Source organism: Plectropomus leopardus, chromosome 18 (genome assembly GCF_008729295.1).
Source record: "Plectropomus leopardus isolate mb chromosome 18, YSFRI_Pleo_2.0, whole genome shotgun sequence".
NCBI classification, from domain to species: domain Eukaryota; kingdom Metazoa; phylum Chordata; class Actinopteri; order Perciformes; family Serranidae; genus Plectropomus; species Plectropomus leopardus.
The window spans coordinates 1,276,345-1,302,042 of record NC_056480.1 but is presented as its reverse complement, the minus strand read 5'-3'; the positions used below and the strand labels follow the sequence as shown (position 1 = coordinate 1,302,042).

Genomic DNA, 25,698 nt, shown 5'->3' with positions numbered 1-25,698 from the left:
GGGTAATGGAGAGGCTGTGTGTTTTAGTGTGTGTGTGTGTCAGGAGGGGTTTAGAGGGGGCTTGTCCTCAATAGTGGTTTTCACAGGCTCGCTAATCATTTCCCCAGCCACCCACGCTCCGGATATCTAACTTTTTTTTAATCTTTTTTTCTCTCTCTCTTTTTTCTGACCTCTGTTGAATGGAGGAATGTGAGGAATGCAGCCGTGAATGGGCGAGCGGGGGAGGAAGCATGCAAATGACTGACGGACGCAGGTTTTTTTGGCTCATCTATATGAGCTCACAGAAAGTTTGAAAAAAAACTTGCAGAAGGTGTTAATTATTACATTTATCACTGGCAACAGGAAAAAAATAAAGGTCATCCACACATGAAAAAATGCAAGCAAGCACCTTAACTATGACCTTCAGCAAAGACAAGACAAGACACGTTTTGGCATTCGGCCCATGACTCTATTTTTAGGGATCAAATTCTGCCAAACTGCCGCCAATTTAACCACATTAGGCAGGAATTCAGCGTGGCAGCCAGACAACAGATCTCCCCATAGACAATATCTGAAGCGTGAAATCAAAGCAAACGCTGAAGTTACCAGCGTGTCAGTGCTTCCTGTGGAATTTCTCGAAGATGTGGGAGTTTGCCGTTCTGTCTGAGACCCCGACACGACTCTGATCTCATGCTTAGTTCGGCTCCAAGGGGTTTATATCATCATGTATGGAGAGTTTATGTTATGCAGCTGTTACTTTTTCCAATCAAGACTAAAGTATGTCATGTTTCCACTCTGTCTGTGTCTGCTTGTTACCACGTTATGAGAAAGTTACAGATTTGGCTCGTCTGTCGTCTTTGTGCGGTTTTTGACAGGTTTTTATGGTCTTGGACACATGTCTGGGGATGAAAAAGTTGTTGTCCCAGATGCCAACATATTGCAGTGGCTGGATGCTGCTGCAAAGTTGTTTTGTCACACCTGACAAGTCACTCAAAAGAGAGCTCAAAAAATGTATATAACAATGTATACTGAAATACATAATAAAGTACAGAAGAAACATTCATGGATAAATTGTAAATGGACCTGCACTTGTTTAGCGCTCTTCAAGTCTTTTGACCACTCAAAGTGCTATGAGTCACATTCACCCATTCACATGCACATGAATACACTAATGGCAGAGGCTTCCATACAAGGTGCCAGCTGCTAATCAGTTCAAAATCTTCAATGTTGTTTCTGAGAATTTGGCAGTACATCCAAGGTCAGAACCTCCACGTTCAGCATCTTCACCTGCATGACTGTTGGAGACCAGCAGCCTATTGAAAGACCGTTTGCAAAACTGAATTTCTGCACAAATCTCAAGGTAGCACATCTGGTCTTGACCTAATAACAGATAGTCATTAGGCAAGTTTTCATTACAGATTGGTGCAAAACTTAAGTGATGTTTCTGAAATCTCAATAAAACACAATTGCGAGATGACTGCGTTTCCACTGAGTGATGTTATGTAACTAGTGCTCTAGCTATAACATTCCAAGAAGCATGATGATGGTTGTTAAAAACATTAGCAGGTTTATTTCTATTGCAGCCACCGCACTAGCCCTCATTAAATCAAGGGTGTATGTGCGAGCGAACGTGTTTCCATCAGGCATATTTTACATTTGCAGTTTCACTTTGCGCAATTTGAGGGTTAATGGAAACCTGCCTATTTTAAATTGACTTCAGTGGTGTCAGGCTGGTTGGATGTACTGCCAAATTCATAGAAATGACATTGGAGATGTCCTATGGTAAAGTGATGAACTTTTAGTTTTACAGAAAACAGCTTTAGTGGATATTCTTGCAGTCAGCATGCCATCTGTGGCGTTGTGTTTTGTGATCAAACTGTTGATAATTTTCTTTAAATAAAGACTTTTACTTTGGGTGGAGTGTTTTCATGGTGCGGTCCTAAAACTTTCACTTAAGTAAAGGATCTGAGGATTTCTTCCACCACTAACTATTTTGTATCATGAGCTCGCGTGTGTCTGTGCACCAGTAAATGACCAAACATTATGTGTCACAAAGAGATCAAAGTGGAAACGAACGAAGCAGAAGTGACATCGTCTTTTTGTGTGTCGTACAAGAAGATCTTTTGAAGCAGTTTGACTGAAGTTGTGTGGAAAATGAGGCTGTGGTGTTATCGTCAGCATAGCTCTCTATCCTCACTCTGGTTTAACCTCCTAACCACCAGTGTTACCAGCATTTACGATACTGCATGTCTCGATTTTGTTTTGTGACATAAAAAGTCACAGGCTGTAAAACCTCAAGCTTCAGAACATCCCCAAAGAGCCGAGCGGATATTTTGTTTAGAGTAGAGAAAGATTTGAGAATTATGAGGAATTAAAGAAGTCTTTATCCTCTTAAACGTCCTTATTTTTCATTTAGATGTTTATACTGAACTCAGCAACAAGAACTCCTTATTCACACGTACAGATCTTGACAATACTTCACAAATAGCAAGTAGATAAAGAATATGAAATAAACACGTTTGAACTCTCTGCACACAAAATCTTCTTATACACTGAAATTCAACACATTCATCTAGACCTCATTAATGCAAACTTTCACTCCTTCCTTCAGGTCCACTTCGATGGCGGCTGATTTCTTAAATTGGCCTGCAGGGCGATGGGATTCTCATAGTTGGGAACGTCAGCAGTGGGCATCGTTTTAGGCTGTCGAAACTTATTGGGATTAAAAAAGAAACATTAAAAAATATGAGTATTGCATAGGCAGAGCAACACACAGATACTTCTATAAACTACATACACTGTGCTTATTTAAATGCATTTAATGGCAAAAAAACCCTCCAAATCAAAGGTTTCAAAGGGTTAAATGGATTATAAAACTATTATTAAATGATGATTAAAATTAACAACTAACAATACTAATAGTAATCAGTTATGTTAAGCAGTTCACCTAAATTATGAATAAGAGCCTTTTGTTTATACAAGGATTTTATTTTAAAAACCTATCTGTCTACGAAACATACTGTTTTAAGGTTTTAAAACTCTTCTTAAATAGCTGGTTCTATTGACATGGGTCCGAAGCGGTTTGAAAGGTGCTGTGCAGCACGTCATAAGTAACTAACATTGCTTCAGACACTATATGGAATCGAGGATTTCCTGGCATCTCCCGCGGGTGGAGGTAAGACATGCGAGGAAGCGAGGAAACACGATAGCATGACGAAATGCACCAGTGGACACTGTTTTCACTTCCCCATCAGGTCAGTGACACACACACACACACACACACCCACTGGGACACTTCCACACGCTGTTGTCTCCTTTGGATCTTTTCCAGAGAGTTTTGAACTCTGTCTGTTAAGCAAGCTAAAGCAGAGTTGTGTAAATGGAGCGTGTTCCCACATGTTAGAACATGCCTCAACAAGTCTGAACACGAGACACACTGTCCTGCTACATCGCCCCCTTCTTCCTGTTTCTATTCAATATATTCTCACTCCCAGCTCGTCACACATAGCCACCTTGTCGGTGGACTTTTGACATCTACATATGACGCACTATTTTTTGTTGACGTCCTGAGACGTCCTGTTAATGTATGACTGTTGTGTCTTTTTAGAATACACTTAAGTTGCAGTTTTGTTTCTCTGTGCAACAAAAGCAATTGGTTAGGTTTTAGGCAACAAAAGTTAAGTTAAGTTGGTTAAGGTTTAAAAACAAACATCATGGTTTGGCTCAACATTTGTACGGGAAGAGAACAGCGGGTTCCCTGGTGAAAATTCAGGGTTTGTTGGACCTATTCACAGCCCCTCCCATCCGCTCTCAAGGGACTTTCCAGCATTTTTATATTAAACTGATGCCATCCCAGCCCATTCTCACTCCAAACTTGTCAAATAGCACCACTTTGTCAGTGATTTCCGCGCGCAAGTGTCCATTTTTGTGACGTGCATTTGTTGACATCACCGCAACAGCTGAAGGTCCTGACACAGTGGCGCCATGTGATGAGTTTGGAGTGAGGACGTGTTGGTGTAGCATACTAAAGTGAAAAGTATTATAATTTGAAGCTGTCTGCAGGCGTATTATACCGATGCAGAAGGTGACTTTTGGTCTGTCTGACACTGAAATTACTGACCAAATAGGGATATTTGAAAACTTCCGAATAAGAACCTGCTGTAAAATTAAACTCATTCTTTTACTATTCAGTTTTCTCCTGATATATTTATGTGCCCATCAGGACAACAAATATAATATTTCATTTAATAATTCTATAAGATTAGCAGGTACCTGTAGTTGGTCATAGTCAGAGGCGACACCGCAGGTCTTCAGGTCAGCATAGGTGTGCTCCCCCTTCAGCTCAATCTGCTAAATAAAATAAAATAAAGAAAAGAAAAGGTATGCAGATATATCTATATATCATAAGATGTTTCAAATAAGCATGTTCTCTGTGATACAGGATGTGAGAGCAATAGCAGACACCATGACTAAATGTTACTACTTTTTGCAGTGATGAAAAAGTGGCTTTAAAAAGAGGAAGTAAAAGGAAAGTAAACTGTGGTAATGTCACAACATATGAATGATTTACGGATGTGCAGTGAGTAAAACTGACCTCATGGTCTTCACAGTGTGACCTTGAGGCAAAGTAAACTCTTAACTGTAAAAAAAAACTAGTTGTTTCCACTTAAAAGAAGTTAGTGTCCATGATGCCTTAAATTTTAAGTTGACTGTATTATGAGAAGGAAAGTTATGGGTAATTTTTCATGATAAAAAAAACAAAACTTAATTCAGTTGTACCTAAATCGTTCAGTATAACTAAACAATTTAAGTACAATTGACTAAAGATTAAATTATGTAAGCTAAAAATATTAAGTAATACTGAATCACGATCAAGTTATTCAAAGTTAAGGATTTAAGTTCAACAGAATTAAGATTAATTTCAATAAATGAAAGAATTTTAGTTTGTTTCGAAACATTACACAATTTCCTCGACTTGTCTTCTAAAATTCACTGAACTTAAAATTAAACTAACGTTTTTGAAGTTAAGGAAAAACAGTTGTTTTTTTAATCATTGATATGCAAGGTGAAAAAAAAAAAAAAAAAAACTTTGAGCATAGGTCACAAATGAATAAGCATGCGCACAATAGCTTTTTACCCCCATGTGTAAGTCAAGAAAAGACGCAACATGTAAAACATCTTAAGTAACTGCTGAATTTGAGTGTGATTTATTGTGCCTATTCCTAACAAATCCTGCACATGATCTCACTAGACAAACTATTTTTCACATTTATCATTTGCCTTTTCAGACATTGCACTTTTCAACTTGCATATTTGGAGGATCAGTTAGACCTAGATTGTTTATTTTGTGAATGCTGCAGGGAAGACACTCACTTTTTAGCAAGAAAAATGACGGATGACATGTTTAAAGATTAGTCACCAAACGGCTTCCTGCCTCAGTCAAAAAGAGAGAAGAAGGATGTCAGCGAGACGAGACTGTGAGTAGACCGTGACATGCAGAGGATGTCAAAACGCCTTATCAGATCTACAGTATTAGTGTTGAACAGGGAGCATTTTTCACTCCCGTCTGGCTGCCTGTCAAACTGAAAAAAAAATCCACTTACCTTCAGCCTCCTGGAGATACTTGGGAAGAGAAGAAAAACAAACACAAAAGGAATGTGAATGCCAAAACTACGAGGAAAGTTTCTTTTTGGCAGAGCAACTAATTATTGTTCAACACCCGTTTGTGTAGTTTGAAGAACATGGAGCACCTAATAATTAAACTGCAAAATCTTGATTAAAGATCATATTAAAAAAGACTGATATGACCCCCAAATAATTATATTCTTACCTCTGATATTTCCACACAACCACAACAGCAGTCAGGATATACAGCACCAACACGACTCCAAACAGAATGTAGGGAAGTAACACGACACATTCACTACCACCTGAAAAACATAGTTTAACACAACAACAATCAATTATCAAAATATTTAAAGAAAAAAACTGTTGTAATTTTAGGAATAATAATAAACATGTATGTGTTTTTCCACTTTGTAATGTTAATCAAAATCTATCTTCAACCCTTCAGTTATTTTGCAATCAGGCCCTCTTTTTCACTTTCCTTTAACTTATTGAAATGTGCTGTATGCAATATACAGAGCATTAATATGGCAGTAAACTACTAATGTAAAGACATAGTGGAGTTATGGCATTCTGAGCAGAGGATGAAGTCTCTCTTTCTCTGTTTTTTTTGCTCTGATAGATGGTGCGGTCATGCATACATATTTGCCATATACTGTACTGAAATAATGGACTTAGCTAAGAGAGAAGAAATGGCAGCAGATATCATTGGTGTCAAATACGTTAACCTTCATCAGCAGAGTCACCACCTAGTACATTCGAATTTCTGTCACTTATGAATCAGTGATCACAAGATTCACTGATTCATTGACTAGTTCCAATTAATAAGTCGCAAGCTGCAGCACTATTCTATGGAAATACGTGTACAGAGGACCGGATGAACAGTATTAGCATGTTAAAGCACTGCAGTTTTGGTTTATGTTATGACTCTTACTTTACCTGAAGTGATGTTGACCTCCAGAAACACGGGTCTGGACCTCTGAGAGCCCTTCTCATTCTGAGCTTCACACAGGTACAAGTCGCTGTCCTCCGGACGGGCCTGCAGGATCAGCATCTCTCCCTGCCCCTTCTTAGTCAGCTGTGATGAGGAGAAGTGATCAATGTTCCAGTTAAAAGATAAAATCAGGCCATTTTTTTAAGGAAAACACACATTACTGCATACTTGCATTAACACAACAGGAGATATATGTTTACAAGGACACATGACAGCTGTTTAGTTTTAGCCCGTTCTCATTCTTACGTCATCCAATGCCACCACTTTTACAGTGCAGCCAACCTTTGTGACTACACGATACGCTGGTGAACGTCGTTGAACGTGTGGCTGGGAAGAACTGTTCGTTTTGTTGTTATACACCACCGGACAATCAAGGCGGCACATTGCACGGCAGCATGATAATGTGACTGGACAGAACCGTTCATGATGTTATTAAATGCCACCGGACTGCTGGACGGCACCTGCCACGGCAGTATGATACGCCGATAGTCAGCATCACTTGATAACATAGCCAGATGGTACCTGTCACGTCTACATGATATGCCACTGGAGGGTGTCAGGTTGAATCGCTGCCACTAATGATATAATAAAAGGAGCACAAAGATCCCTATAGGGTGGGTGGGAGAAGCGGCTGATTGGTCCAACAAACCCCGGACTTTCATGAGGAAGTCTGGTGTTTGCTTCCAGTCTGAATGTAATAAAGTGGTGTATCATACAGCCTTAAAAGGTGATTTTTGTTGTCAGGATCTTCCGCCAAAATTACTGCAAAAGCGATAGTATTTGATGACTACAGAATGAGAACGGGCTGGCAGAAATGAATCTAAAACATCTCTATCGTCTCCTAGTGGCTGGCTGCAGTTCATGTGCCACAGGACCAGGACACGAGCCATAACAAAGTTCAAACAACAGATTTGAATTTTCCCATAGAAAACTTTTGTGATTTAAGGTAGCTGTTATCATGCTGATGTACATTTGAGTGTTTTTTACTGTCTGGGTCTGGGTGAAATAAATATGTTTCCTGAAAGACCACACATGCATAAACAGTAAACAAAGACAAACCAATGAATAAAGATTTTCTATTACGTTGCCATTGTTGAATCTGAACCAGATGTAGAGGCTCACAGGTGGGTTTGCATCACTCTGGCATGTAAAGATCACCGTGCGGCCCTCAGGAACAGGAACAGGCATGTTGAGTGTTACCACGGTGGCTCTGGGAGCATCTGTTGGCAAGGAGACATGGATATCTGTGTCAAAACTTTATTGGCAAAATAAATGGCAGGTTGTCTGGATTCTCCACATCAGGGATACTAAAATTGCTTTGCCTGGGGGGCACTTTTGCAAAATTACAGGAGGACAGGGTCACAGCAACCCAATACATGTTCGGATTTTATAGCATTATAGGATTATAGGATTTTATAACATTTATAGGATTGTAGCACATTTTTAGGATTTTAGGATGTTTCTCCGATTTCAGGATGCTCTAAGGATTTTAGGACATTTTTTCAGAATTTAGGATATTTCCAGGATTTTGGGACATTTCTAGGGTTTTAAGACATTTCTAGGATTTTAGGACATTTTAAGGATTTTAGGACATTTTAAGGACTTTGGGAAATTATGACATTTGTCAGATTTCAGGATGTTACCAGGACATTAGGGGCTTAGCTCTGACCTCTAGTCTAGCAGGGGGTGTATTACTGCTTTTGTTGCTGCTTATAATTCAGTGCTGGAGAGTTGTTTTACTCCCAGACCAGGAAGAAGTAAAAATAATTTGTGTAAAAGCTCGTCTTTACAGGTTCCTCTGCCTGCAGTTACAGTAACAAAGACGTGTTGAGTCATGCTTGCAGATCCACTTCAGTGGTTTGTTACTTCCGTTAACACCAAGTAAAGACAAGTTCAGCACCTTAAACACTGTCTCGGTAAAGGAAAACTTCCATCTGGCAAAAAAAAAAAAAAAAAAACCCTTCAGGACATGTGAGTCGAAGTCATGTTGAAACAAGTCGACTGTATTCCTAAACTACTTTGTACTGTGTCTGATACATTCAACTTAATGGGCAATAAATCAGCGTTGCTTCTTTATAATAGAGGAGGCAGGAGGGAAGAAAAAGGCGGAGAAGGAGAACAAATGAGTCAGTGAATTAAAGAATCAATCAGTCATCAATATCTGAGAGTTTCTGGATTTTTTTACTTCCGTTGATAAATGAGGAACTTTTTAGAGTTACAATGTTTCCTCCTCAAAGCTTTTTGTAATCTTCTCCAAGACTCAAACTTTTTTGACTATTCCGAGAAGTTGAAATCTACGTGTAACCCCTTTTTTAACCCTCTGAAACCTCAACAACAACATGTGGGGATAAGCAATGAGCAGCTTGATAAGAAATGTCTGGAAATTGAAAGTTAGCAGAAGGTGACGAAAAAATGACCTGAAAAATTGTTTAAAAAAATAGAGAAATAAAATGAAATACCTCTTATTATTATTGTTACCATTATTATATATTTTAATTATGTTACAGCGAAAATACACTTTTTTGTGTGTGTTTATTTTCTTGTAATTTTTTTTACTAAATTCGTGTGAAACTAGGGGTCATGTCTCATTTCAATTTAAAAGAAAACTTTAGAGAGAGAGTTTTTTTTAAAAAAAAATCCTTTCTCTTCTTTTACTTTTTATGATATTTAAAGTACGCTACTGTAGTCACTGAAACAGATCCAGACAAACACCGACTGTCTCACACAGGATGTTGAGCCTCTGAGTGGTTGCAGACGGCAGGCTGCTGCCACCTGCTGTCAGCGGGTACGAGACAGAACAGCTGATGGTCTGGTTGTTATGGTCGGCTGAGGCGATGAAGTGCACAGTGGACATCATGGTCACCTGTCAGACATTCAAGAGGGGTTTAGTGGCATCAAGCTGTAAAATTGCAACCAGCTGAAATTTCCTTTGGTGTTTATTCTTCGTCAGGTTTTTAGGGTGAGCTGAATTATCTGCAGATGTCTCCTCTTCAAAACAAAAAGACCAGGTGATTTAAAGCAGTGAAAAGACAATAAAGACAAACCAGTTTCCCTAGATGAGTATATTATATTCCATTTTTGCCAATATATCCCCTAAATTCTGTATACTTGACCTTTAAATACAATACTTGAGTTGCTTAAATGTTTGTAGTAAAGTGTGTCCACCAAAAAATCAATGAATAATCGAGTCCTTACCTGATCTGTGATAGTACGCTCTTGCCTGGAGTCGTCTCGGGGGTACCAGGTGATGGAGGGGGGCAGGATGGAGCAGGGAAGTGGGACTACACAATGCAGGGTCACCCGGTCTCCCTCTGACAACGGACTCTTAGAAATCAGCCGGGGAGGAGGCAGCTCTGTCCGGGAGGAACCAAAGATAACAAAGATCTGTCCAACTGCTGAATGTGAGTCCAAAATGCACACTATTATAGCTCTGGGTTGGTCATCAACCATCCTAATAAATATATATGGAGGTGATCGTGCATTTGGTCGTGGGTGTGCATAGGTATGTCTTGCAAACTACTGAAATACTGGACCAATCAACATCACATTTTGTGTGCACATGTGTGACTCTGTTCTCAAAGACACTTCCTAGTTGCTGTGATCCATAATTGTTAAAGAAAAACCTCCTCTCTCATCTTAACTGACTTATAGGGGCTTCAAATTTGTGAAATCTGCTCAGCTGAAAATAGCAAGCGTCTGTTGGATTCCACCTTTGTTGAGGCTCGAAAAAAAGACTGTCTATCCGTAGAAAAGTTTGATTTTTTCCGTCCTTTGTGTCGGGACACATCAGGACAGGACACATCAGGAGCATTTCAGAAGAGGAGTGTTTAAGCTGACCAAGTGTGTAGATTTTGCGAATCTGCCTTGATATTTGCACCAGTGAGTAAATAAGTAAGTAAACCATGTAATTAAATGTAGAGTTAAATTTCTCTTTTTGTGACTTTTAATTGTGTGCAGTTAAATGTTGTTTAATTGTGTCACCAAACACCTAAATACTCACAGTAGAAGACTAAGATTTAGTGATAAATAACAAGGTTGAATATTTGCACATTAAATTCATAACAGAACGACCATTTTCAGTCACAGTTTCCCAGTGTCTCTGATCACCTTTATTCATACCTGGTTGGACGCTAATGTTGACTCCATCAGAAAAAGTGAACTTAATGTGGTTTAAACACTCCAGCCTGAAGAAGTACATGTCGTTGAAGTTCTTTGGGAAAACACGGAACAATGCTGTGCAGTTCTTCTTCAGTATGTCTCCGACTATTTGCCCCTAAAAGTACAAAACTATTTTAAACATGTTTTTTTTTTTTTGTTTAACAATTTGTTAAACAATAATTAACAGTTGCACACAACTGAACTAAAAATGTGAGTGATGCTGTCATACACATGTAATCTGTGCAAAAACAGCACTGATGTTTGATTCTGTTGTTAGAAAATGAATTGTTTTCATGCCAGCAATTTGTAGCCTGACAGGTGAAAGTCAACTTCAGTGGCGTTCATGAGTTTTGTCACTGAAAGAGACGACTTACTTGTAGCATGTTAGAGCTAGGATTGCGTGCATTGAGGACATAACGACCGCCAATGCTTCCTCTCCTCCAAATACCACCATCCGAACAGTTTACAAAGTTTGCTTCCTCATTGTTGGGGATCTCAAAACGACAAGGGATTGTGACGCAGGAGTCAGCGATGCCCATGATGCTTCGGGGCAGCGTCACACCCCAGGTGTTACAAGATACACCTGTAGGAGCAAAATGCGAGACTTTAATTCACCTTCTTGAAATTCACGTTACATTTGCAATGAGGGAACTACTGACCTTGCATCAGAGTGATGAGCAAAGTGACAACTGCCAGAACAACATCCATCACAGCTGGATGAAATAAAAAAAAGTCTAAATTCAACAAGAACAATCGAACATTTTACCAAAAAAAATTAAATAAATAAACAAAAACAAACAAACAAACAAATAACAACAAAAATAGCTCTATGATAAAAAGAAATACTCAGACATAAACCCTTTAAACCCTTTGAAACATGAAGCTGCTTGCAGACACCTTTTACATGCATTTAAGCCTTTGAACCCTGAGCAAATTGGTGCAGTTTCTTTCAAAAAACATTTAAAAAAGGCAATGAGCAGCTTGGTAAGAAATGTTCCAAAAATAGCAAGGAATTTGTGGATTAAGAAAATTAGAAAACTATATTGATAATTATTATAATTGCAAATTTGAAATGTAACAGAATTGTTATCACTTGTTAGCCACTCCCTTGTTTGTTTGATTTTTAAAGTTTCTTTTTAATTTCAAAAATATATTTATTTTTTTGTCAGGTAATTAGATTTTTTTTCTATTGTTTTTTTCTAATTTCTTGCTTGTTTTCTTGTAATTTCTTCATTCAGGGCCCAAAGGGTTAATGTAACATATAACAAAATACTTCAAATAAAGCCAATGCAAACATCAAAATGTGATATTGAAGTCATACTGAGATTTTAAAAAGAGGAAGAAGAACTGACTCAAACAGGTTACAGTTAGAAATGACTAAAGTTACACAAGTGATTTCACAAAACAAATTAGCATTTTTTCCTCATGTAAATACATTACCGATTTTAGGAAAAAAACACATTTATAATCTGTATCTTTACCTGTCGAGAGATGACGAGCTGTTCATCCAAACTTCTGCAGAATGTGTTTGTGCAGTGAAAGAGGAATGAATATCTAAAACAGGAACTTAGTCATTATGTTATTTGGGTTTTTTATGCGTCCGTGGTGAAATCTTCAGTGTGTGTGTCACGTTAGAGAAATAATACGTTTATTAGTCAATAATCAGACAGCACACAGCATTAAAGTAAATATATTTCAAAGCATAAGTTTACCCAAATTACAAAAAGATATATTTTCTAATTTACCTTTCCAGGATTCTCACCATACGGAAAGTCTTCTTGACTGACTTAATCAAACCTAACTGCTCTTGTCGTACAGAAGTATATTTTTCTTTGAATTTCTTTTTTGCTTTTCTTGTGCACACATTAAAAAAAAATATTCAGCAGGGCTTGATGTGTGTGGAAGAATCACAATAAAGCAACTTTACTTTCTGACACCAGAGAGCAGCACAGGAGAATACACACACATACACACACACACACACACACACACACACGTTTGAGCCACCAGAGTGCAGCCTTGGAGACATAATGACTGCTGGAAATCATGCATGCACATACCTAACCCTAAGCTAACGTCTGTTCCTAAATAGGGTTAAAAACACTTTACACACAGGTCTAAACAAAAGGTCACTGGCCAAAATGATGTTGTTTTGTTTTGTTTTGTTTTAAACTGTTGAGTGATTACAGCTCTGTGCAACATTTGTTTATATGGACTAAGAGGCACTTGCATGTCTGTACTGCAACATTTTTTGATTAAGGAGAACATCAAGTATTCGGTATCCATGATCTCATAAGCTGAATATCAAAGACATGCACACATATGAAGTGTAAAAAAGGGAAACATTTATTAAATACAATTTTAGCTAAATAGCCTAATTTAAAAAAAAAAATCCTGACCTTAATATCACTGATGAAAGTGTGATTTTTTCATGCAATCTAAAAATGTTAAACTTTCACTGTTAGAAACTTGTCCAAGGTATGTCCATGTCAAATTTCAAGACCTTAGAGTGCATCATTGTAAAACGTGCACTAAAAATATTTTTTGAAAAGGCATAAAATGTTAATGAATAAATAAACAAATACACAAACAAATAAACAAACACATAACTAAATGCATTCAAATATCTCATTGGTGTTTGTGGAAATCTGAATGTTTTTTTGTTGAATGACTTTTCATGTAGTGATGACATTACTTTCACGACCTCTTTGCCACATCAGGAGGTCGTGAGCCCTGTTTACAGAAACCTGATTGGCCCAGGGGGACACAAAAAACAGGAAGTGGTTGCACACATTTCTCAGAGGCAGAGTAAAGTAAGAAGTAAGAAAACATCAAAATGGTTATGAAAACACAGAAGGAGAACAACCAGCGCCTTACTGATGGGTGCAATGACTCTTTTGTTTTCCTGAGGCGAAAAATACAAAGTGGTTGTAGTTTGGGTTTCACGTTGTGCAAAGAAGGGCTTGTTATTCACTCATTTTTCATAGAAACATCCAGGATCTTATCTGCATTTATCCTGAATAAATGGGTGACAAATAGCCAAATATCTACTTTGAAAGTAATATTTATAAAGCAAAAACATGAACTATTACCATGTATTTGTCTTTTAAAAAAAACAACAAACAAAAAAAAATTATAAATCCAGAGTTGCTTCGACAGCTTAGCTGCTCTTTTGTGGCTTCTTTCTTCTTTTTCTACTTCTTCTTCTTCTTCCTTTTTTACCCCCTCTTTACTTTCTATTACCGGAAGCCTGCTGTGACTCTGTTTATCATAAACAGCAATGATCATTTTATGATGTGTGGGAAAACGAGATTACAATCAAGTTGACATCCCTTCAACATTAAAATGATTTGTATATATTTGTATCTTTTGTGTGTCTGTAAATCTCCCCCAAACTGAGAAGATTAATTGTTTGTAACAAAAAAAAGCATGTATAACCCAAAGTCCTTGTGGTTTTCCTTGTGGAATAATAAAGATTATCTCAAATTATGTGTTGTAATAACACGAGGTCATCGTCCCTGTTTAGAGGGATCTGATTGGCCCAGAAGACGAATGAAGCTCCTCTCTCATTAAGACAAGACGGTCATCCACACACATCCACTGTGTGTTTATGCATGCATGGGGTGTGTGTGTGTGTGTGCGTGTGTGTGTTTGTATGTATGTGTGATAGAAAGACAGATAAAGTGAGTGTGACTGTGAGAAAAAGAGAAGCAGTAAGACAGGAAGACGCAGCCAGACACACATGACTTAAAATGAGAGAGAGAAAGAGGAAGAGTCTATTTCTGTGTGTGTGTGTGTGTGTGTGCGTGTGTGTGCTTGTAAATCTATCTTTGTTCGAGCCAATTGCAATTTTAGACCTTGAGAGGATGATTTTAAAAAAAAAATAGAGCATTTTGGGTTCAGACAGAGATTCAAAGACCTGTTTTAAGGTTCAGATTAGGCTGAGGTTTAATTAAGGTTAGGGGCCTGGTACTGCATTATGAAAACAATGGTCCTCGCAAGTATATAAATACGTGTTTGTTTGTGTGTGTGTCTGTTTTTGTGAAAGAGAGAGGGGGGAAAGAGAGGACACATACAAACACATGTCCCACTTTTGGCAATAAAACCACTTGAAGCAACACAGGGGAACTACACACGCACACACACACACACACACACACACACACACGCTCATGAAGCTGCGTCCTCACTTCTGCCTCTGACCACTGAGACTGAAGCAGCTGACCTCAGCGCTGCGATATCATTAAACATCTGCAGGTAAGAAATCAGGACATTTTCTGAGTCCAGTTTTCTGTTTTCATACATCAGATTTGTGACGCATTCAGCAGAAATATTTTACACTTTCATTGCTTGACATTTCACACTTTTTCTCAAATGTGTCATGGCAATGTTTTAATAGTATGTCATCTGAGGGGGGAAAAGGTTAATGGTCATGTGTGACATCAAAGGCAGAATCTTAACAACAACAACGATAAAATGAAGTTGACTTACCACCCTGATAATGAAACTGATGAATATACAGAAGCATGTAGGAGAGCAACCCACTTGAAAGAAAAAAAATGTTGGCATTGTACGTTTTTGGAAACTATCGATATGTTAGGTATGATATTATGTGGCATACACGTAGGGCGAGTTTCCATGACAGATTTGCACAAAACTTAAGTGATATTCTCAAGATATTGATAAAAAAACAATTAAAAGATTACAGTGTTTCCAATGAGTCATGTCATGAAATTCCACGAAGCATGATGATGGATGTGCAAAACATTAGCAGGTTTATTGCTTTTGCAGCCCCCGCACGAGCTATCACTATTTTCATCTAAGTGTTAGGGGAGATAATGGAAAGGCGGGCCCTTTAACGTGGGCGCGACCGCGTATGAGGGATTTCTGGGATTTGATAGTCCGCGATTTTACAGAAAAATTGTGGATTCAAAACTTCTGGATGATCTGCTCAACTTTTTAATTTATGTGATGCAATAACAGCTCCTGTAGCTCCTGCTGCATCGCGAGGGAGCCAGTTCCTACTGACAAGCACATACAGTAGCCATAGCACAATGTGACATATTAAAGAAAAAAAATCATCATTTATCATTCATTTTCCGTAACTGCTTTGTCCTCACAAGGGTCGTGGGGGGGTTTGACCCAATCCCAGCTGTCATCGGGCAGAAAGAAAAAATAAAATAAATAAAAGTGTTTCCACTGCATTTTATGAAATATGGCTTCTTTTTTTTTTTTTTTAAATAGTCTGAAATACCCCCTCGTGTGAGCTTAAAAACTATGTTGCAATAAATGGGTATTTTTTTTGTTTTTTTAATTTGACATATTTCCATTAGGCATATTTTATATTTGTAATATCAATTTGCACAATTTGAGGGTTAATGGAAACCCACCTACTTTGAAAAAGTTAAAACAGGAAATCTTTTTTGGGCTCGGGTTATTTCTTCTTTCTACCACTATTGAGACTGAAGCTGCTGTCTTTTGTGTTGAAGTGCTATTTCCTGAAGATAATTTCATTAAGGCATTATCTCAGATTTCATTTGATTATTCTGACATTAACCATCCTTCATCCATTTTACTAGGGAAACATTTGTCTGCTAATTTGTTTACTTTTACGTAATAGTCTTGCAGGCTGACAGCCTGATGGGAATTTTAATGAGATAAGTTCCCACTGCAGTGCAGTTATACATGAGGGGTTTTATGTAGCTCACACAGCGGTTTGAGGTTTGCGGTTCTCTGAGATGGAGCAGGACTCATATTGAAACAGTACTCGCGGTAAACTGTTGTTTATTAAGCAGCAGCAGCAGGCTCATAAATGTTTTAATCTGTGGTTTTTTTGCTGCACTTCCTGTGCCAACAGCAGTGCTGCTCACAGACACACTACACTTTGTCTTTAAGTCATTTTTCTTTAAACATCTGCTTCACATTAGCAAATGTCCATTTTGTCATAGTCTGATGCCAACAACAACAACATTGACTCAGTCTAATTCCTCTGTCCGGTTCACTGAAACTTTCCCATCTGCAGGGTTAAAGTTATTAATGTGTTCTTTATGGAAAATATACTCCAGCTGACAGGAAGTTTTGCATTAACGATGATTAATTAGCAATTAATCTCACAGAACGTATGCAACAGAATGGTTTGGAAAAGATTGTAAATGTCTGTAAGAAAAAAACAAACACAACAACAGATGTTGTCATTTGCTGTCACAAACACCGCTCCCCTGGGTCAAAGTCTGTGAGAATGATGACAAACATTTTTGGCAGATTGTTTTTTTTAAAATAGGATGTACACTATTCCTGCTTTCTTTCATCTGTGTTTTAATTTCTCCATGTACTCCTAACACAAAGTTAATATATTGTGTGGTAGCAAGTTCAGGGACATAAATATATTTTGGCTAGTTTAACCATGATTAACCCTTTGAAACCTGGAGTGGCAGAAGTTTTCTTGTGCTGCTTTCAAATGCCTTTAACAAGTATTCAGACCTTTGAACCCTGAGTAAGTTGGTATGATTTTTTTTTTGAAACATGGGAAAAAAGAAATAAATACATTTTTGTGTGTGCCAATTTTCAGGTAATTTAATTGTGCTTTCATTAATTAATTTTTAAACTAATTTCTTGCTTCTTTTTTCTTCTTAAGTTGCCCATTGACTTCTTCCCATGTTCTTGAAAGAATTCAAGCCAGTTTGTCCAGGTTTTAAAGGGTCATGGTTGTACGATCAAGGGAAAACTTCTCAAGTGAAAAACCAGCAAACTGCTGTGAAAGGACAAAAGACGCGTGCAGAGAAGCTCAGAGATGAAGGTGATCCGCAGGAGAGCAGGCAGAGAGCTGATTGACTGGTAAAACACGATGCTGATTAAGAGCAGGAGTGACAGCAGAGGAGGGAAAGGCAGCACAGCACAGTCTGACATCCCGCTCCAGCGTGCGGACATGCGGACAGTCCCCAGTGCAGACATGTCCTACATCCCGCTTCCTCTAACTGGGGATGTTGGCAGGCTGTTGGCAGCTATAAGAAAAGTTGGCAAAAGTTTTTAATTCCTGAGTAAAATGATTAATAGCACAGCAGTTTCACAGAAACTGAAGTTAGAGTCCTGCATTTAGGAGAGGTTGGCCTATTATCAGCACAATGTGCTTAAATTTCCTTGAAGTTTGTTTAAAATTATAATAATTTTGTAATATATTTTAAACATGTATCTATGATAATTCTCAATATAATTTTCACTTTCAAAAAAATGAAATGGAAAGGGAACAGGGACATGAGTGGAGCAGTTGGTACTATTACATGAGCAACAAACCAAGAAATGGCCCAGAAATTAGTAAAAAAAAAGTATAGATTGCAAGATAATTACCTGAACATTACTAGTAAAAAAGATTAGTAAATAAATAAATACATATTTTTTTCTCTAGACATTTTTTAAACAGATTATCTCATTCTACTAATTTCTTGTAATTTGTGGAACATGTCTTGCCAAGTTGCTCAGTCTTTTTCCCCACAATTTTGAAAGAAATGGCACCCGTTTGCTTGGATATTAGGTGCTGAATACTTGTAAAAGGTATCTGAGCATAGCACAAGAAAAGTGATTTCACTCTAGTTTCAAAGGGTTAAATTGCAGAATATTTTTAAAAAATTCGTAAGTGATGCAGAGAACAAATACATTATAACTAACATTAAAAATATAGATTCTGTATACCTTTTATCCCTTTAATTTAACTTCAGCGTTATTTAGTGTCTTCGACTCTTTTTTTACTTGTTAGAATATTTAATGAGGATTGTTGAAAGGAACCAGGGATCTAAAATTTGTATTGCAAAGGACCACTTCCCTGTATATGTTGTGCAAAAGACTTGAAAGCTGAACTGAAAGCAGTCTTCTTCCTCGTTAAATGGAGGTGCCAAATAGTGTGCAAGTGTTTTGGCTCTTTCTGTAAATGACCTCATGTCATGTATGAATCAAGCTGTAAATATAAAAATCATGACGTTAATGCCTTTGAAACCTGGCCAAATTGGCTTGATTTTTTTGAAGAAAACAGAAGAATGCAGTAAGTTAAATAAGAAATAATGACCCAGATATTAGCAAGAAATTAGTAAAAAAAAAAAGGTCAAGAAAATTACCTGGAAATGAACAAAAACTCCACAACCACAACAACAAAACATTAACCCCCCTGAAACAAAAAAATTTAAGCCCCTCAAACAAACAATAAAATATAGGAAAGAAAAAATAAATAAATAAATAAAAACAAGGAAATTACCTGCTTACAAATTATTATAATTCTATAAAATAACTTTAAATATATAATTATGATAATAATTATAAATATACATTTTCCCCTACCTTTGAAACATTCTTCTTTTTAAATCTATACATTTCTTGCAGTTTGTGGGACATTTCTTGCCGTGTTGCTCAAGGTTCAAAGGTTTACTTATATTTACTTCATGTGTTTGTATATATTTACTTTACTTAATCTGTGCTTTACTAAACCTTATGAAAGGTGTCGAGATGTTGACTCAGATTTTAAGGGGTTAAAAGATAGATGAACTAGAAATTTCACATAAACCAGGTTTGGGCTGCAGCTGCTACAATAGAGTGCTGACACCTTTGACTCCAGTTCAAGCATCAAGTCAGACAGACTGGACTCAAACTCAACCATCTTATTATTCTTTTCATAATCTTTTGAATGTTTTTAAGAGTCTTTCAGTACCTTGAAAAGCCTTCTATGAGAAATGTATTATTATTATTAGAGCGATTCCTCTTCAAATGAAATCTCTCTACTTATTGCAGTTGTGCACAAACACGTTATTATAATGGATTATTATAATTAACATTTTGAGGTATGTTCCTTTGATTCACTTTAGACAGTAGATCAGACAAAGAGTTTTGTTTGCAGCCTGTCTCAGGAGGACAGGTGGTAAAACTGGAAGTGTCTCTCACACAGTCAGTGAAATGGGAAACACCTGCGGCCAATCAAACTTGAAGGAAACGTCATCTTGGCCCAGCGAGCGTCACAGAGCTTCTTTTCTTTTGCAAGTTCTCAGAAGTCGAGTTTGTGGTTGTGTGTTTTTCTTTCCTGCTGGTAAACCACATCACATGTGCGAGGTGTGAAAGGAAAGAGTTTGTTTCCAAATAAACTTTACTTTTAATTTGAAATACCACCTCATGCAAGCATATAAACCCTTTTGCGATAGATTGGATTTTTTTTTTCTTCCTGAAATCGACATGTTTCCATTAGGCATTTTTTTATATTTGCAGTTTCAATTTGTGCAATTTGAGGGTTAATGGAAATCCATCTGACAATGCTTTCAGTAACACCACCAGATGATACAAGGTTTTTATGGGGTTTTTGTTTCATATCTTCGCTGAGGTTTGAGGGAAGCTGTGAACTTTCTTCTGGGTTTTCCCTTTGAGGGCAACAGCTTCCTTCTGTAATCTGCAGAGACGACTTCTGTGTTGGTCAGCTGGACTGTTTTCTCTTACTTTAAAGCTCAACATCATTTTGCTCCCACTGGTAAAGTCGTCTTGAATTTCCTCATCACCTGCTTGTTCTCATCATTGTCCAGGATCTCTCATTTGTCTTTCTCTGCCATCTCAATTCTCTGCGCCACGCGTCATTGTGGGAATTTTCTGGTTTTGTAATGAGATCTGATCGACAGATCAAATAGTGAACTGTGAGGTGTAAGGTCATGGATTTTTCAGGGTCACACTTTGCAGACTCCTTTCTTGCAGAAACATGGCCACTTTGAAACCTGATGACACAAATGCAGATGTCAGCTGACCTTTACCTGACTGTTATTCAGTTTCATTATTGAGCTTCTTTAACATGAATGTGAGAATTAAGCAAACTGGCTATAATTTCTTTCAAACTCATGGTAAGAAGGCAATGAGCAACTACAAATGGAGCAGCCACAAAAATTAGAAATAAATCAGGTGGAAAATAGTAAAATAGTAAAAAAAAAACAAAGAGTTGTCTCAGCTGCAATCGAGGTGGCAGTGAACAGTCAGTTATAGATATTTCTCTCCCACACCCATTATTGTATTTTAAGCCTGCACACACACACACTCACACACTGACTCGCGCATATACAGACATTTTGGCACATTCCCAGACACTGAAGCACAGTGACTCAGCCGGGTACATCTGACTCGTCCGCAAACACTTCATTCATACCGTCTATTTTCATAACATCATATGAAGAAAAAGGCTTGTGATCAGAAAAGGTTACTCGTTTATAAGATGCATTTGCTTCAGTAAGACTTCTTGGGTGAAGAGTTTTTAGCATGAAAGCTCAAGAGGAAGTAACCCAAACTCACTTTTAAACCGGCAAATAAGATAGAGATTGTCTTTGGTTGACCGTGGAGAGTCTCCTCACTTCCCGCTGTGCTGCATGATGAGTGAAAACAGGAAGGAAACACAGAGATCGTTCTTCGTAATGAAGAAGTTCAATATTTAACCACAAAAACAGGATATTCTGTCTAATGGAGAAAAACTAGCTGAGCATCGTTCTCCTGGTGTTTCACTTAACATGAACATGGTCAATTGTGACAAGGAAAAACATGTTTTGTGTGTGAGTGTGTGTGTGTGTGTGTGTGTACGATATAAGAAGTTGTAATTTTGTGGTAACAGCTGATAAAAGTCCCACAATTGGATGCCCTCTTGCTCTGTTATTAACCCCTGAAACTTGAATTAACATCAGTTTTTCTTGCGCTGCATTCAGATGCTTTTTACAACCTGAGCAGATCGATTTGATGTCTTTTGAAAACATGAACAAAAAGTAACAAGCAAGAAATTGGTAAAATGTGAAAAGAAAATGACAAAAATATGAAAATTATTATTTTTTGAAAAAAGAGACGAGAAACAGAAAATTAATTAAAAAAATCGGTGATATTCTAACTTGAAATATTGAGCAACATCGTTTTTCTTTCTTTCAGAAGTAGTTTTTTCTTTTTTGTGTATTTTTATTACTAATTTTCAGGTAATTTTCTTGTAACTACCTTTCCTTGCAAATATTTGGATCATTTTTTGTAACTTTTACTTTTTTTTCAAATTTTTCGGTCATTTCTTTTAAGTTGCTCATTGCCCTCTTCCAATAATTTTGATATTTATTATCTTATATATATTTGGTGACGTGGGAATGAGTACAGGTTGATATTTCAGGTCACCTTTTTTAGTTTTCCTCCTCATTGTCTAATAAAAAAATCAAAGTTATAAGTTGGTTATATTTTTTTTTCTATTTTCCAGTGTCACCATGTTTTCCAATACGTCTCTGCCTCATGTCCTAAAGTCTCTCAAGAAAGACGATACGACAACCGTGGACATTGACGCCATTATGGACAACGTCACCATTGTCCTCTACACGCTGACGGTCGTGCTCGGCATCACGGGGAACTCTGTGGTGATCTGGGTGGCCGGATTCAAGCTCAAGGTGGATTTAATAAATTACAAATACTTTCACAGGAGAAAGAAATGATTCCCTGAAGCTCATTTTCCTATTTTGTGTGTGGAAATCTCCTTAAAATACTATATCAATAAAAGGAAGTGTGCTGCTTGGACAACAGCTCCGTAAGAAAAAAGAAGAGGAACAGAAAAAGATTTTTAAAAGTGTTCTTCTTTCGGAAAACTTATGTAACATAAGTTAGAATTACAATAAGTGCATCTGGTATTGCCGCTTATTACCACATATTACTCCCTAATGGCTTTTTATATACAAATTAAATTATGGCTGCACTTCTGTTTTTTGACAGACAGTTCTTTATTTAGCTGCACACTGAGGACTTTTTTGGGGCTAACATTTTATTATTCATATCTACATGTACATATGAGAGTAGAGTCATTTTTCCCTGCATTTCTCCTCTCTACCTTTTCTTTTGTTTTCTGTTTTCTCCTCAGCCAAAGGTCACGAACGTGTGGCTGGTGAATCTGGCGATAGCCGACCTGATCTTCTGCTTCACGCGAATCTTCTCGCTTACTAAGAAGCTCTTCTTCGACCACTGGCCATACGGCATCTTCCTCTGCAAATTCAACGGCTTCTTCAAGTACGCCAACATGTTCTGCTCCGTCTTCCTGCTGGCTGTGATCAGTCTGGACCGGGCGCTCTGCGTCTGGCAGCCCGTCTTCACCAAGCGGCGCCGCACCTTGTGGGCCGCCAGGATTGTTGCCGTGTGTGTCTGGAGCACTGCGATCATCTTCAGCACTCCGTACTTCTACTATCGCCAAGTCTACCTGAAGAACAACCTCACCAAGTGCTCTTTTGACGTGAAGGAGAAGGAAATAAACAACAGCGCCAAGCTGGCGCTCTACTCCATCCGCTTCCTGTGTGGTTTCATGTTGCCTTTCACGGTCATCCTCATCTGTTACATCCTAGCGGGGATTGGCATCCGGCGTACCCGCCTGTCGGGGAAGTCACGACCCCTGCGTATACTCGCCTCATTAGTGGTGGCATTCTTCCTGTGCTGGGCGCCGTACCACTGCCTCCTGCTGGTGAAGATGGGAGACAGTAAGAACGCCGTGGTGAAGATCTGGCACCCCGTGGCAAAAGGTGTTGCCTACTTTAACAGCTGTGTGAACCCGCTCTTGTACTTCTGCATGGGGCTGGACGTGAGGGGGCGGTTCAGGCAGAGTCTGGCGGGCGTGTACAGGAGAGCTCTGGCGGACGACGTGGACGGACAGACGACGCAGTCCAACGAACGCTCTCTGGATGACAGCAGCGGGTCCAAACCCAGCACTGTGGTGGTGGTGGGACGGAGTCAGACATCAGTGGACGTAGCAAAAGTTTAAGTCTCTCCTGGAGTTTCCTGAACATGCGGTTGAGCATTAAAGGGTCATACTGCTGTTTTTTCGTGTTTTTAATGCTGTGATTGGGCGGCTCAGGAGTGGGCATGATTTAACACATACAGAGTGACTGTTGGCCTCCACCTTCACCTCCCTCACCTGCGTTGTTATATCAGGAGGACAAAAAAATTAATAAATTAGACCTCAAAGAGATGATATTTGACTGGATACATTTATAATTTGGTCACCGAAATAAGTTACTAAAAATATTTTAACATTTTACATTCAGAGAAAAGATATAATTTGATTTTAAAATTTAAAAAATGACACATGTTCAGATATAATGAGGCATATAGCAAGAACAAGTGATAAGAAAACATTTACACAAGATTAGGACCTAAAAACAAAATAATTGAATTGATGGTCTTTAACAAGGGCTTCAGCAGAGGGTGTAAATATGTCTCAAAAGTGATAGTTCAGATCGGCACACCCCCAATTTGAAGATACAGCATTGCTACCAAAGCAACGTACTGATGCAGAGGGCAGCAAGAAAAACACATTTTAGCTGCCTAAAAGAGCCAGTAAAGTAAAGTACATAATACAAATACATACGAAGCCACTTGTACACTCCTTCAGTTCATTGTGATATTTCCCTCTCAAGGTGCATACGAAAAATCGCACCTACATAAGCGATGACCTGAGGAGCTTAAAGGCTTTTGAGCCCTTACAGTGAAGAGACTGACTGGACGGACACATGCAGGTCAGATTTAGATTTTCCTGTGAAGTCGTGTGTTGATGCATGTGATAAAAGTCACAGATGAAAAGTGGAACTGTGGTGAATGAGGAAGAATACGAAAGATGTGAGGAGGGAAGTGAGCCTATTAAAAAGAAATCCAGAAATAACTTGACGCTGTCCTGTGTTCAGGGGTCAAACTGAAAGGTAGGTGAACTGAAACTGTACAATAAGTCACCCCGTTTCTATGACTGTTTTTGTTTTCTGCTACCAGATTTGCTAAAAAGGGTTTCATGGGTGGCTCAGTAAAGGAGTGAGCAGAGCATTTATGGCTTTTATGAAACATGTGCATGTGGATGATGATAATAAAAATGTAGCCTGAAAGCTGGTCAGCCAACACAATAAACATCACTTCTTAGCAACAGGCTCATAAAACACAGCTGCACTTGCTCTGCAGATTACTTACACATCACTAAGAAACATTTCTCTGTATCTTGAGCACAATACTCTCCAGGTATTATGTCTTTTCTGCTGTGTACAGTAGCTGCAGTATCAAGTTTAATGTTTTGAAACACTGTTACACTTTGATTTAAATTTTACAGTAGTGATGGATTATAAACTCAGTTCTACTTTTTTTGTTGTAAATTTCTGTAACACATGATAAATGGATTTGTAAATACTACCATAAGATTATAGAGAAACTTTAATGTGAAAAAAGCTTTTCAAGTTGTCAGAAATTGTGTGTTTAATCTGTTTAGCCCTTTCAAATCTGGCCAAACTGTTTTTATTTCTTTTAAAATCATGAGACAGGGGCATTAAGCAGCTTGGAGGAAATGAACCAAACATTTGCAATAAATTAGTAAAATGTTAATGTAAAACGTACAAGAGGATTATCTGAAAATTAACAAAACAATGTACGAAAAAAGAGAGAAAATAAAAACAAAGCAAAGAAAAGAGGAAACTGGACAGAAAAAAAGTGCTTAAAAATTATAATAATTCTGTAAAATATTTTTAAATATGTAATTATGATATTAAATATGAAAATAGTTTCTAGGCATTTTTACTTAGGTATTTTCTTAAAGAAATATGTTTTATAAATCTACTAATTTCTTGCAATATGCAGGACATGTCATGCCCAATTGCTTATTGCCTTTTCTTTCATGCCTTTAAAAGAAAAAACTAAAAGTTTTTAGTTGTGAAAGGTGTTTGAACACAGCACAAGAAAACTGATGTCAATCCAGGTTTCACAGAGTAATCATGCAAAGGTGACAAGACAACATCCAAAAACTGCAATAAAGTCAGCAGTGTAGTTGTTCAAAGATAATTGAAAGTGCTATCTGTTAAATATGCAGTTTAAATGTTGATAAGTTGCAAGGTCATAATGTATTAAACTATTAAAGAAGGTCTCATATTTAAAGCTGTTTAAAGTCTGTTTGCTGACCTCTCTGAACC

At 37.8% G+C, this 25,698-nt stretch overlaps 2 protein-coding genes across 5 annotated transcripts; one reads left to right on the top strand and one right to left on the bottom strand.

Annotated features, from left to right (window-relative positions):
• Positions 1 to 1,596: 1,596 nt before the first annotated feature.
• On the bottom strand, positions 1,597 to 12,303 carry LOC121957964 (myelin-associated glycoprotein-like). Of its 4 annotated transcripts, none has more exons than XM_042506797.1 (12): positions 12,238 to 12,303; positions 11,416 to 11,469; positions 11,131 to 11,339; positions 10,718 to 10,871; positions 9,794 to 9,951; positions 9,323 to 9,461; positions 7,682 to 7,818; positions 6,544 to 6,682; positions 5,810 to 5,909; positions 5,583 to 5,601; positions 4,252 to 4,329; positions 1,597 to 2,691 (listed from the first exon to the last, which is right to left on the bottom strand). In XM_042506797.1, exons 2-12 carry the CDS (start codon positions 11,462 to 11,464, stop codon positions 2,587 to 2,589), a joined length of 1,287 nt encoding a protein of 428 aa, XP_042362731.1. In that variant the 5' UTR covers positions 11,465 to 11,469; positions 12,238 to 12,303; the 3' UTR covers positions 1,597 to 2,586. The 4 variants fall into 4 exon arrangements, with proteins under 4 accessions (XP_042362731.1, XP_042362732.1, XP_042362733.1 ...); XM_042506798.1 differs by having other exon boundaries at positions 4,252 to 4,326; XM_042506799.1 differs by having other exon boundaries at positions 5,583 to 5,592.
• Positions 12,304 to 14,961: 2,658 nt separating this feature from the next.
• LOC121957820 (C3a anaphylatoxin chemotactic receptor-like) lies at positions 14,962 to 25,031 on the top strand. The gene is made up of 3 exons (XM_042506607.1): positions 14,962 to 15,013; positions 21,984 to 22,167; positions 22,632 to 25,031. The coding sequence occupies exons 2-3, from the start codon at positions 21,991 to 21,993 to the stop codon at positions 23,517 to 23,519; spliced, it is 1,065 nt and encodes a 354-aa protein (XP_042362541.1). The 5' UTR covers positions 14,962 to 15,013; positions 21,984 to 21,990; the 3' UTR covers positions 23,520 to 25,031.
• Positions 25,032 to 25,698: the final 667 nt, after the last annotated feature.